The 12023-nt window shown below is 43.6% G+C and overlaps 1 protein-coding gene across 2 annotated transcripts in view; it reads right to left on the minus strand.

The window, feature by feature from the left end:
• Positions 1-217: 217 nt before the first annotated feature.
• The window catches only part of Nrdc (nardilysin convertase), a 65128-nt gene continuing 53322 nt past the window's right edge, over positions 218-12023 (minus strand). For both annotated transcript variants that reach the window (XM_027402437.2, XM_027402436.2), the window contains 13 exons: positions 11635-11686; positions 9719-9869; positions 8250-8377; positions 7263-7425; positions 5665-5696; positions 5316-5454; positions 3502-3549; positions 3166-3218; positions 2742-2825; positions 1868-1958; positions 1578-1694; positions 835-924; positions 218-760 (listed from right to left, as the gene is read on the minus strand). In XM_027402437.2, coding sequence (XP_027258238.1) covers positions 566-760; positions 835-924; positions 1578-1694; positions 1868-1958; positions 2742-2825; positions 3166-3218; positions 3502-3549; positions 5316-5454; positions 5665-5696; positions 7263-7425; positions 8250-8377; positions 9719-9869; positions 11635-11686 — 1343 coding nt within the window. In that variant the 3' untranslated portion in view covers positions 218-565. The remainder of the gene's footprint in view (positions 761-834; positions 925-1577; positions 1695-1867; positions 1959-2741; positions 2826-3165; positions 3219-3501; positions 3550-5315; positions 5455-5664; positions 5697-7262; positions 7426-8249; positions 8378-9718; positions 9870-11634; positions 11687-12023) is intronic.

Genomic DNA, 12023 nt, shown 5'->3' on the forward strand with positions numbered 1-12023 from the left:
CTTCTTAAGGCTTCATAAAATAATTTTCCAACCTTTTTAAAAATATGTTTCTTTCATTGTTTATATAACTAAACTTGGAAACCAATTTGGCAACCTCTGACTGAGGCAGATCCCTCCCCCTCCTCTCCCGGGCTCAGCTTGAAACACCTGCCTTGCAGGGTTCGAGGAGCACACTCTTTAACACCACCCCAAAAAAGCCACATCAGATGGCTTGATCTGAAGGGAAATACAGAACTATGTTTATTTAAAAATACATTAAAAAACAAAACAGGGCAGTTTGGTGCTATAACAAATTAGTTACATGTAGGCACACGAGAACTGGGTTCTCCTCCTCAGAGGACACAGGCCAGGCAAGCTGCTGACATGAGTGTCTGGGGCTACTAGCTCATTGCCATCCAGTGCAGTAACCCTGGGTTAGTCTTGCAGAGGAGAGAAAAGTAAAACAAATCCTAGGTTACCATCGAAAAAAATCCAACGGAAGCCCTAAGGCAGTAAGTAGTGTAACTCCATAAAATTCACACACGTCTTTAAAATACACGTTACTTCAGGCCAATGAGACTGCAGTTTATTTGACTATTTTGTGGTAGGGGAAGAGGCTAAGTGTTGATGTGAAGGCCCTGATATCAGTAATGGGGATGGTAGAGTCTGCCAGGAGAGAAGAGGGTGGCAGGTAGGTCAGCTGCATCCCTTCACCAGAATTGAAGTCCTCACGAAAAGGGGCGCCATCCTCTTCCAGTTCATACTTCCCATATCCAACAACCTGGAAAAAGCAAAGACTGGGGTGATTAGTTGCCAGCTCGGTGTCAATGACTCCAAATGGTTGGCCGTACTCACATGAACGCTGAGCATTTTACTTTCAGGTCCTCTGTGAGCCTTGAACCAGCTGACCAGGTCTGACTTTGAGAAAGATTTCAGTGCTTCAATCTTGCAGAGAAGACAAGACAGGAAAGAAACAGGTGTAAGAGCATCATCATTGGCAGACATGTGTCCCAGTCCTCAGCATCTGAGTTTGCCTGCCCCCACCCTTCCACAAAAGAACAGAGCAGCTGTCTCCATTAGCAAAGGTGTGATTACAGCTAAGGATTGCTGCCGATGCAAGAAACCCAGTCTTTATCCTGTTTCATGGGGCCCCTCATACCCAGCTGTTAAGACAGTTAGCTGGCTCACAGAATTGATATTCACTGCATATCTGAGCGAACCAAAGTGCTTTTGTGATGGTTTCACTAATTTCAGCTAAAAATGGCAAAAGACCTGAAAGAACTCCATGTTCATAAAAGTAAACACACTAAATATTCCTTGGTAGAAACCCATAAATTCCCCCCATAAAATCTCATCATAAACTTCAAAGTGGAGCTGCTCTGGCTGAAACTGGTCCATGTACACTGATCCATGTACAGAGGTAAAGGTTAGCATCGTACAGAGAAACTGCAATGACTCTTGACAACTGAAGATTTAAGAGAAAGACAAGCCAGGACACATGGCCTAGGATTCTCCACATAACTGTTTGGGCCTTCGACTCTGTACAGTTGAGGGCCTCCCATGTCTTTCAGGGATGTCCTGGTCTGAAAAATCATTACCTCATGAGCAAGGCGGTCAAAAAGGTACTGCTGTGTCACCACTTCATTCCAGTTTCTGTCCACCTCCTCCCCAAGGTGGGTGTCCTCACACTCCTTCAATTTGATCAGAGCTGTGACCTGTCGACCATGATATCACACCCATTCAGAACAAACTTGACTTGTGATAGGCATGCCAGCATGGCACCTGTGCATTTTGGGTTTTAAAGGGACATTGGGACATGAACATCCTAGCAAGCATGGTAGTGACCAGCTCTGGTGTCCTCAAGGCTTAGAGAATGGGCAGCAGGCACCTGAGTATTGAATGCTTCTTCAGTGAGGTTCTCAATCTTCTCCTCAAAGCTGGAGAGAAACTCTTCTATCTTCTTGTCAACAGTTTCAGAGCTGAAACAATTTGGGTAGAAGCCAAAGTAATTTAGGCCCACTCGTATAAAGGCTGAAAGTTTTCTACCCTAAGCCAGGAGAGCAAAGAAAATGAGGAAGAACTCTTGCTCCTCTCTTTTCCAAGTCCCCACACGACGACACAATAATAGCTAGCTGGGCCACGCCACAACTAAAACTGGCAAGGCCTTACACCTCAGGTGCAGAGGGTGTGGCTTTTTTTAAGAGGGTGATTATGTGTATGTATGTTTTGCTCACAAAAGTCAGAAGAACGCATTGGGTTCCCTGAAATTAGAGTTACAGACACTCGTGAGTCACAATGTAGAGCATGGGAATCAAATCCTAATCCTCTCCAAGATCAGGTGCTCCTACCCACTGAGCCATCTGGTGTTTTGGGGCTTTAAGGCCTGGGCTGGCCTTGATTTATTCTTGACTGCTTCCCAAGTGCTGGGATTACAAGAGGATGCTCTCATGCCTGGCTTTATGTGGTGCTGGGAATCAAACTCAGGGCTTTGTGCATTCGGTGATGAGCCACATCATCAGTCCAACATCCCTTTTCTCTAGTCCCCCTGGTAACAAACTCTAGTAAGCCCTGCAGAGGGACCTATAAGATTTGAGCCACACCCTATGGAACAAGTAAACCCTCTGATTAGACCTAGATGTGCTGTCCACCCCTTCCAACTAAAAGCAAACCATGCTTCGTCACAGTTGTACCAGATTCAGGAAAGCACCTGCAGTGCCTCACCCCCATGTCTAGAACAGGAGTGCATCCATTTACTCTCTTACTTGTATTTGGTTGCCTGACTCCCAACAGTTACAGAGAATCCTAGAATCCCAGATGTGTTCCTACAGGTCGGGTAGACATGGTACCTAAAAAGCCAGACAGAGGTGTTAGAGGAGTTCATTTGATTACCTGATTACTGTCCAGAGAGGCACTGAGCATGGGCTGAAGGGCTTCTGCCCTTTTGGAAGACCCAAAAGGAACATAGGTATGTGTGTGCAGCTGCTGTAGGCTCAAGTGAAGGTACCTACCCCAGTGCTCAACAAGCTCACTTTTCTGGCTTATCCAGATGCCTCAATGAACTGATCATAGTCCAACATACAAACTGCAAAAGTACTGACATGGAGGTATTATACTGTAAGGTATGGGAGGGCCAAAGCAGATTGACAAGCTGTCTACAAGGGAGCTCCAAGCCCTCATTGCTCTTACCCAAGGGTCTGCTTGGTTCGAAGGAAATCAAAGCAGGGCTCTTCCATGTGCATCTGTAATTCAACATACTTTCCATCAGCTCCATTCCCAGAAGAGAAACCTCAATTCTCACCCCAAGATGTAATATATATATATATATATATACCTCCAAAATCCTCCTCCCATACAGGCCTAAATGGTCCAGGCCCCCTGACTGTTCATATCGGATGAGAATTAGTGGCCACCTGATCTACCAATTACAAGTTTCTGACTACCACAGGTCCACAGCCCTTAGGCAGGAAGGTTGGCCTCATGGTAGGTAAACCAGGAATCCTGACCACCACTTCATGCACTTACCACAAGCAGCTCCATAAGAGTGTATTCTTTTAGACTCCTGGTACCTGACTGAAGAGAAAACAATGGCTTACAATTACAAGCAAGGATTTTGCGATCCATCTTAGCAACTACTTTCTAACAGTTATGTTTACTATACCTTCCCACTAGCCTGAGAACAGGAATAGTGCTGGAACACCTGTATTGTTGGCACTGGTATAGACTTCTATGTAGACATGGGGGAAGCCAACAATACTTAGCCTGACAGTGCCTGCCTGCAAGGCTCAGGATACACTGTATAATCACACAGTTCAAGGCCCTAAGGAGGGCGGCAGGAAATGCTGAGTGTGGAGGATCCTAAATCTGTTTCTCACCTGAATAAACAATGAATTTATTGTTCTTGCAGTCAAACACATAGACACAAACCAAGTGCTATGGAAATACCCAAGAAGTCTGGAGAATAGCAAATGAACTCAGAGTAAAAGGATGGGTGGAGCCCAAACAAGGATGTTGCTGCTACATGCTAGAGTAGGTCTCTTGCAGACTTCTCTGACAGAGTCATTCCTTATCTCTCCTACTTCAACAGAGGAAGAGGACAGTCTGATTCACAAGCACCAAGAAGTCCTATTTCCCTCTTAATAGGGCTACCACATAACTGGTCGAGTGTGTTTTGTGAAGAGGGAAGCAGATAGTGTGAGACAACCATAGCATCAGGCAGATGAATATGCTTCTGATAACCAGGACAATGTCAAAATAAGAAACATGGAGAAGAGGAATGACTGGGAAGATAGCTCAGATGGTTATGTGCTTGTCCTACAAGCACAGGACACGAGTTCAATCCTTAGAATCCACATTTTGAAAATGCTGGGGTTGGGCTGGAATTAATTCCCAGCACCCAAATGGTGGTTCACAACCATCTGTAACTCCAGTTTCAAGGATCCAACACCCTTATCTGGCCTCCGAAGGTACACAGACACACGTTCAGGCAAAACACCTATACTCATAAAATAAAACTAAATAATTCTTTTGAAAAAAAATCTCAACACGGTAGCATGTGCTTGTAATCCTTGGGCGCATGGCCACTGGCCTTGCCTACTTGTTGCACTCCAAGCCAGTGAGGCACCTTGTCTCAGTGCTTGTGAAGAAGGGGGAGGGTTATGGCACCTTCGGAAGGATCCCCAAGGCTGGCCTCTGACCTACTCCCACATTCTTCTGCAGAAACATACACTACAATAAAGGGAAAGACTCAGGACCAGCAACACAATAAAAAGTAAACAAAACCAGGCTATCCAAAGGCTACTGCAGGCTTAGCCAACATGGAGGCTTGGGAAGCGCTTTTTTACAGACCTCTTCCCCACTGCACTGTGGAAAGAACACACGCACACACACACACACACACACACACACACACACAAAGGAGATCTGAGTCCCAGAGAAGAAAGAGTTCTGCCTTGGATTTATCCTCCCACAAAAGGCAGGTGATGACTTTTCGCATCTGGCAGTAATTCTGTTCTATGCCGACTGCTTAGCTAGCTAGGTTCACTTCATTTCTTTCCAAGTTGTCCTTTAAAAACTTCTTGCTGCTTGGGTTCTGTTCCATTGCATTTTATTATGTGTTCTACATTACCAACTAACCAACTAGTTGATTAATAAAACAATACTCATGATTTTTTTTTTCTTTCTAAGAGAAGGAGGCACATTTTACTGACATTTTGTAAGTGCAGAAACTCCAGGAGGGCAAATGGCCTCCAGTTTAATGCAACAAAAGGGCCTTTAACGCCATTGGGTAAACTCATGCCTAGGTACTGCAGACCTGCTGTGCAATGGGGCCAACTCACCTGGTAGTACACAGTGACTTCAGAGTTGGCATCACCTTTATTCAGGGCTCTGACTTTGCATAAGTGGTGGCCACTTGGCAGCTGCACCACCTGGAACTGCACAGGCATCTCCTGCTCCAGGGGCGTGAAGTTCAGCTTGCTGCAAAAGAGTCAGCATGGGTCACAGAGGCAGACTTATGCTCTCTCCAGTCCCAAACTGAAGACCACAGGCTTCACCTCCCTTCTGAATTGTTGTTTACACTCTGCTCAAGAAAACCAAGCACAGGGAGGGCCTGGTAGAGCCTAGAGTTACAGTAAAGTTCTGTCTGGGAGGAGCACTAAACCTCAGAGGAAACAAACCAATACTTACTCAACAACATACTTCAGGAAATCCATAGACTCCTAAAAGGTAAAAAAGAATAATTTCAATTTTTTAATTCCTTGCAGCACTTAGGACAGACAGCATTAGGAAAGCAGAAAGTCACCTAATCAATGGACAAGCTATGTTTATCAAATACTAAGTGACTCAAGCTGTCGCCCCTTCCCCCCCCCACTAGTAGTGTGTTTGCATTTTAACAGCTCCCTGTTTCACATTGGCTTATCACATGCTTATGGCCAGTGCTGTACTTTGGAAGTCTGGGCAGCTGACACACCCTGCTATGCTAGAGTGATCAATAGAGCAGCACTTGGCTGACTACATCCCTTCTGTTCCTCCTGAGACCATTTTGCCTATAAGATGCTAAGTGCAGTGAGCTCAACTCTGAAGTAATCTCTCCTGCAACTATTTCATGACACCAAATCCTCAGCCCAAACCCCTAGCTGGTCCTCCCACTATGTGACACAGGCAACTTAGCTAGTCCTGCTTTTCTTGCTATTGAGTCTCTGGAAGGTCTTTCTGCTAGCGGGACAGAAACCAAGGCTGGTAAACAAGGAAGGAGAAAAACAGAAGGTACAATTCCGAGAGTGACCATTTTTATATTCTACAAAAGGCCACTCCAGCACAAGTTCCTCCTACTCTGCCTCACCCAGCCAGCCAGGGAGTTTAGGCATCTTCTCCCCAGTTGTCTCCTAAGCATTTTTCTTTGATTTCATCATTTTCATATAACATAGCTTATCACTTAACAAAGTGTACAGTTCTTTTTTTTTTTTTTTTCCCTCCAGACAGGGTTTCTCTGTATTGCTTTGGAGGTTGTCCTGGCACTTGCTCTGTAGACCAGGCTGGCCTCGAACTCACAGATATCCGCCTGCCTCTGCCTCCCAAGTGCTGGGATTAAAGGCATTCATCACCACTGCCCGGCTGCTGCAAAGTGTACAATTTTTAATCCCAGGACAATTTCTAATCCTCAGGAGGTGGAGGCAGGCAGATCTCTGTGAGTTCAAGGCCAACCTGGTTTACAGAGTGAGTTCTAGGACAGCTAAAGCTACACAGAGAAACCCTGTCTTGAAAATCAATATATAAAATTTGGTTAACTATAGTCAAGCTTGTGTGACATATTTCCAAATAACTCCATCTTGGAAAATCAGAATTATATACCCATTAAATACCGCCCTTCTTCCTCTCCCCCGCCCCGCCCCCCAGCCCTACCAGGCTCTGGAAACTACCATTCTACCTTTTCTATCCATCTTACTACTTAGATACCTCAAAAATAAGTGGATGTTTCACTGCTTAGCTTGGCCAGGCCTAGCATGTAGGTTCTGGCTGTGCATGTATGTACACACACTATCACTCTGCTCTTCCTATTTTAATCTCTACATTATGGTTTTCTCATATGATCTTCAGCATACCTAACCAAAGCAAAATTAATAACAAACCCCTTTCACTCGGTCATAAAGTCTTCTTCATAAGACGTGGCCTGGCATCAGGAGTCAGGAACTCCTACCAGAATTTGGCTAAGCTGGCCCAACAGAATCTTTAGGGAGAACAATGTAATTCACAGGTCCCTCCTACCGTAAGATCACCTCACTTACCGTGCTGGTGACATTCCCTTGTACCAGGCCCTCAACAAAGAGCTGGGATTTAAAATCCTTGACAAAGTTCATCAGAGAATCAAGAGAAAGGCCATCCATCAAAGCCCGGTACTTGTCAATCATAGACCAGCGGGAATATTCCAGGATTAAAAGCCTCACATCTCTGTACAAAAGGACATTTAAAAACAAATGTTATAAGAAATGTATCGTAAGAAAAATGTTAGGTCAAGATATGTAGAAGTGTTTCAATACATGTGATTCCCATTATAAGATGGAGAAAAATGCCAGAATGGCCAAAGTAGCAATTAAACTGCATACAAAGTTTTCAATGGTTTCATTCACCAACACAACGCACCTTCCTGTCTCAGGTATAGAGTGAAATATTTCACATAAGTTGCTAAGTTAGTCAAATTTAACTAATTGTACACAATTTTTGTACACAAATTTTTAATTATTGCTGTTTTGTTAGAAAGTCCACTAATTTGTAATTCTAGCTAATACTACAGTGTCTATGATTGCAGTGACTTTAGTGCATGATCAGACTAACTTCACTCCCCATCTCCAAACTGCTGGAGTAATAGCTACTGGATTTCTCTAGTTCTTAATATCTGTGATTCAATTTCTTTGCCTGTGTTTAAGGTCAGGCTATTGCAGGATGCCTAAGCAATGAAGTCATGAAGCGGCTTAAAGCCATGTGGACAAAGGGCTGTGTCTCCTCTCAGGAGCCTTTTCTACCCTTCTCACAAGGGTTCCTCTATCAGCTGATGAGGAGTAGATGAGTACCCAAGGCACCTTTTTCTGATTCACACAGATACCCATGCAGGCTGCAATTAGCCAGGGATCCATGTCACAGAGGGTTCAGCTCCTTCTGCACTCTTCTCCACAGTGGAGGTTAAAAGACTGACGCAGTGAACACCTCAATTCAGCAACTCATATACCTCCTCCTAGAAGTTAACCATTTTTTAGGCATAGCCCGTGTCCACCTACTTAGCCAGAGTCTCAGGTTTGATGAGGATGTTGAAGTAGGTCTTCTTCAGTTGCTCAGTTATCATTGTGAAGACAGCAGGTGTAGAACTGAACTCAGCCAGGTAGTCAATGATGAGCTGAAAGAGCAGCTAAAAGAAAAAGCACTTTAAGCAGCAGAGCATGGAAAACACACTCAACTTTGGGGTGGAAATGCTTTTCTCCAGTTAACACAGGGCCAGGCGGAGAACAGGCACTGCAGGGGACCCAAGAGAAGTGCTCAGGACTCAGTGCCCAAAGGCCAAAGCTGAAGCAATGTGTCTTCAGTTTTCGTCATTTTCCTTCCAAACTACCTTTAAAATGTGCCTTTAATTGAAGGGTATTATATTTGCACATAAAGTTAGGAAGCAATGACAACTATTTAATATTAAATTGTCTTATCCAAGCCAGACATGGAGGTGCACACAGAGGAAGGGGGGTCTCTGAGAGTTCTAGACCAGCCTGATCTACAAGAGCTAGTTCCAGGACAGGCTCCAAAGCTGCACAGGAAAACCCTGTCTTTCAAAAAAAAACAAAAAAGAACACCAATTTTCTAAGATTTGTATTTTTAAACAGTGTTCTAAACTTATTTCCCAAATGACACCCACTGTATTCTGGGATTTAATCTGTTTGAATCTTAACCTACACTTGAAGGGAGACAAAAGTAAATCACTCCATAGTGCCTCCTGCTGGGCAGACGGGAGAAGTATAAAGGAAGAATTAGCCTTGAGAGTTTTGTCAGGACAGGACCGTATTCTGCAGTTTCTTCCCTATGCAACCTTTCTTACATGAAAAGCCACTTCACGGAATATTAATGTCCCTCCTTAAATTTGTTATGCTCTTTTGTGAGAATTTACCTCAGACCAAACCTAAATGCCAATGTGGGTTTCAGAGAAACAGCAAACAGAAGTGAGATCAGACCTAAAGCACAGGTGGTTTCCTGTGCCTGTACACATACTACCACAGCTTATTAACATATATTTTTATATGTAACATATATATTCACAAAATTCTCTGGGCTGTCGAGTTGGCTCAGACGGTGAAGTGTTGGCCACACAAGCATGAGGACCTGAGTTCCACTCTAGCTAGCATCCATGTCAAAATCAGCCAAGCACCTGGCAGCCAGAGACAGGAGGATCTTCAGAGTTGAGAATCAGCAAACCCCAGATCAGGGCAAAGCCTGTTCTGGTCTGCTTCTCTGTTGCTGTCATAAAACACTGACCCAAACCAACTTCCACATCACAGTCTACCATTGAGGGAAGCCACAGCAGGAACCTTATTAAGTATGTTCAAAGTTAGACAGTTGTCATATGCAAGGGAAGCCTTTGATACTGCCCACTGGGAAGCCCTTCTATCAAAGTACCACATTTGGGCCTCTGGTTAGTGCTTTGGGGCAACAAAGGTAAATATGGTATTTCAAACCTCCATCTGAGAAAAACAGTTGGCACACTTACAGGTAGTTTGTGGTTGAATCCTTTCACTCGAATAATTAAACCATGTTCTCCAGCTACCAGTTTATACTCCAGCTGTGCCACGTCAGCTTCATAAGCTGGCTCAGCAAGGTTATGAGTAAGAATATTGACGAAGATGTCAAAGAGGACAACACTGGAAAACACAAAATGTAACTAGCATTATTAATTGACAGAAAGATAAGAATTTGTCTATCAGAGTAAGAAACTTGGCCCTTAGTAAGGTGTCCATTTCTCTGCTCTGAAAAATACAACCCATAAGGTCTGAAAGGAATTCTAGCTTACTCAGGAATCAGTTTCACAGGGGAATCACAGTCATTTAGCACCAGCCAGCAACCCTGGCTACCAATCAGGCTTAGGCTTTCAGACTCCATCTTTGTTGGAGGCCAACATGGTCTACAGAGCAAGTGCCAGGACAGGATCCAAAGTTACAAAGAGAAACCCTATCCCAAACCAAAAATAAAATAAAACAAACCCAGAAATGCACTAACATTTTCTGAGCCTTTCCTATAAGTCACTTTTTGAGCCCTCTGATCTCCCCAGCACAGTTATCTATATAAACAAACACATGAGTAATTTATAAATTAAAAGTTTGGAAGCTGGGGTTGGAGAGATAGTTCAACATTTAAAAGCTCTTGCTGAGGACCTGAGTTCAATTCCCAGCACAGATAATTCACAACTGCTTATGATTCCAGCCCCAGGGGAACTAAGGCCCTCTTCTGGCCTGTTCCAGAGCCTGCACCCACATGCTGCGGCACCACCCCACCCCTGCCATACCCCCACATACACATGCAAACACATACAATCTAAAATAAAATAAATCTTAAAACCCTGCAAGTCTTTAGGTGCTATATCAACAGAAATTCCATCAGTCTTCTTTGTAGACAGACAGACAGCCCCTCCCCAGCTCTATTCCTAGTTTACAGTGAGGGTTAGCCCAGTAATTCTGTGATTTGCTTACAAGCTATTCTAATTGTTTAGAGCACAGAAAAATCAAGCAAGCAAAACTCATAAAGCAGCTAACAGAGCTCAAGTACTGAAGGAGAAAATAACCAGTTGTTCAGGCTAAAATAACACTGTTTTCCAATAGTTAAAAAAAAAAAAAGTCAGTGTGCTGGCCCTGAGGAAACACTTCCCAGAAGAGTCTGCCTCCCTGGTGCTGATCTCTTCTTAGACATAGCTGATTCCTCAGCTCCAGCTGACCAGACACCACAGATTCTTAATTCCAAGTATCACACACAAGGCCCCACAGAATCTTTGTTTCTGCTTAAAACTTCATAAGCCAGGCTTCATCATCCGCATCACTCTTAACATTATCCTCCAAGTTCCCACAACAGCTCACCAAGCTTTGAACACTCCAGGGCTTCTCTAGCCCACAGTCCTTCCACAATCCTCCCCAAAACCTGGTCCAGTCTGTCACAGCAATACTCCACTCCTAGCACCAACTTCTTAGTTAGGATCATCGCTGCTGTGATGAAACACCATGACCAAAAGCAACTTGGGAAGGAAAGGGTTTATTTTGCTTACACTTCCACATCACTGTCCACCATCAAATGAAGTCAGGGCAGGAACCAGGAGGCAGGATCTGATGCAGAGCCCATAGAGGGAGGCTCCTCATGGCTTGCTCAGCCTGCTTTCTTAGAGAATCCAGGACCACCAGCCCAAGGATGGCACTACTCACATCAATTGTTAACCAAAAAAAAAAATGTACCACAGGCTTTCCCTCAGGCCAATGTGGTAGGGGTATTTTCTCAATTGAGGTTCCCTCTTCTAAAAAAAAAAAAACTCTATCTTGTGCAAGTTGACATAAAACTAGCCAGCATAGTCAACAGTTTAATTTTTTTCTCTTTCTTTTTTGAGGAAAAAATAAAGATAACAACAACAAAAACCCAACAACTTACTTTACTGCAGACTTCTGTATCAAAGGTGAGATCAGATGGAAACGTATATAGGCTGGAAGAAGAAGACCATGGATAAAATATAGAAGGCCAGAGGCTCAAATATTTTAACACCTACTATTTTCCCCTAATGTGGCTTTTAAAGTCTAAATAAACTAGTCCTTAAAGCTTCATTACATGTTTATTCTCTTTTGTCCCTGCATATTTTATTTTTATTCTTAAAGCTTTTAAAGGGTATTTTTTACCATTCCTATTATCAGAGGCACACTTTAACCTATGGGAATATCAGACATATGAATAACTACATTTATCAGTAACTTCAGACAGGTATACATGTTAGGAACATTAATCAAGAAACTCAGTGTTCACAGAAGTCAGAACAAGAGCTTTTT

Source organism: Cricetulus griseus, chromosome 2 (genome assembly GCF_003668045.3).
Source record: "Cricetulus griseus strain 17A/GY chromosome 2, alternate assembly CriGri-PICRH-1.0, whole genome shotgun sequence".
NCBI classification, from domain to species: domain Eukaryota; kingdom Metazoa; phylum Chordata; class Mammalia; order Rodentia; family Cricetidae; genus Cricetulus; species Cricetulus griseus.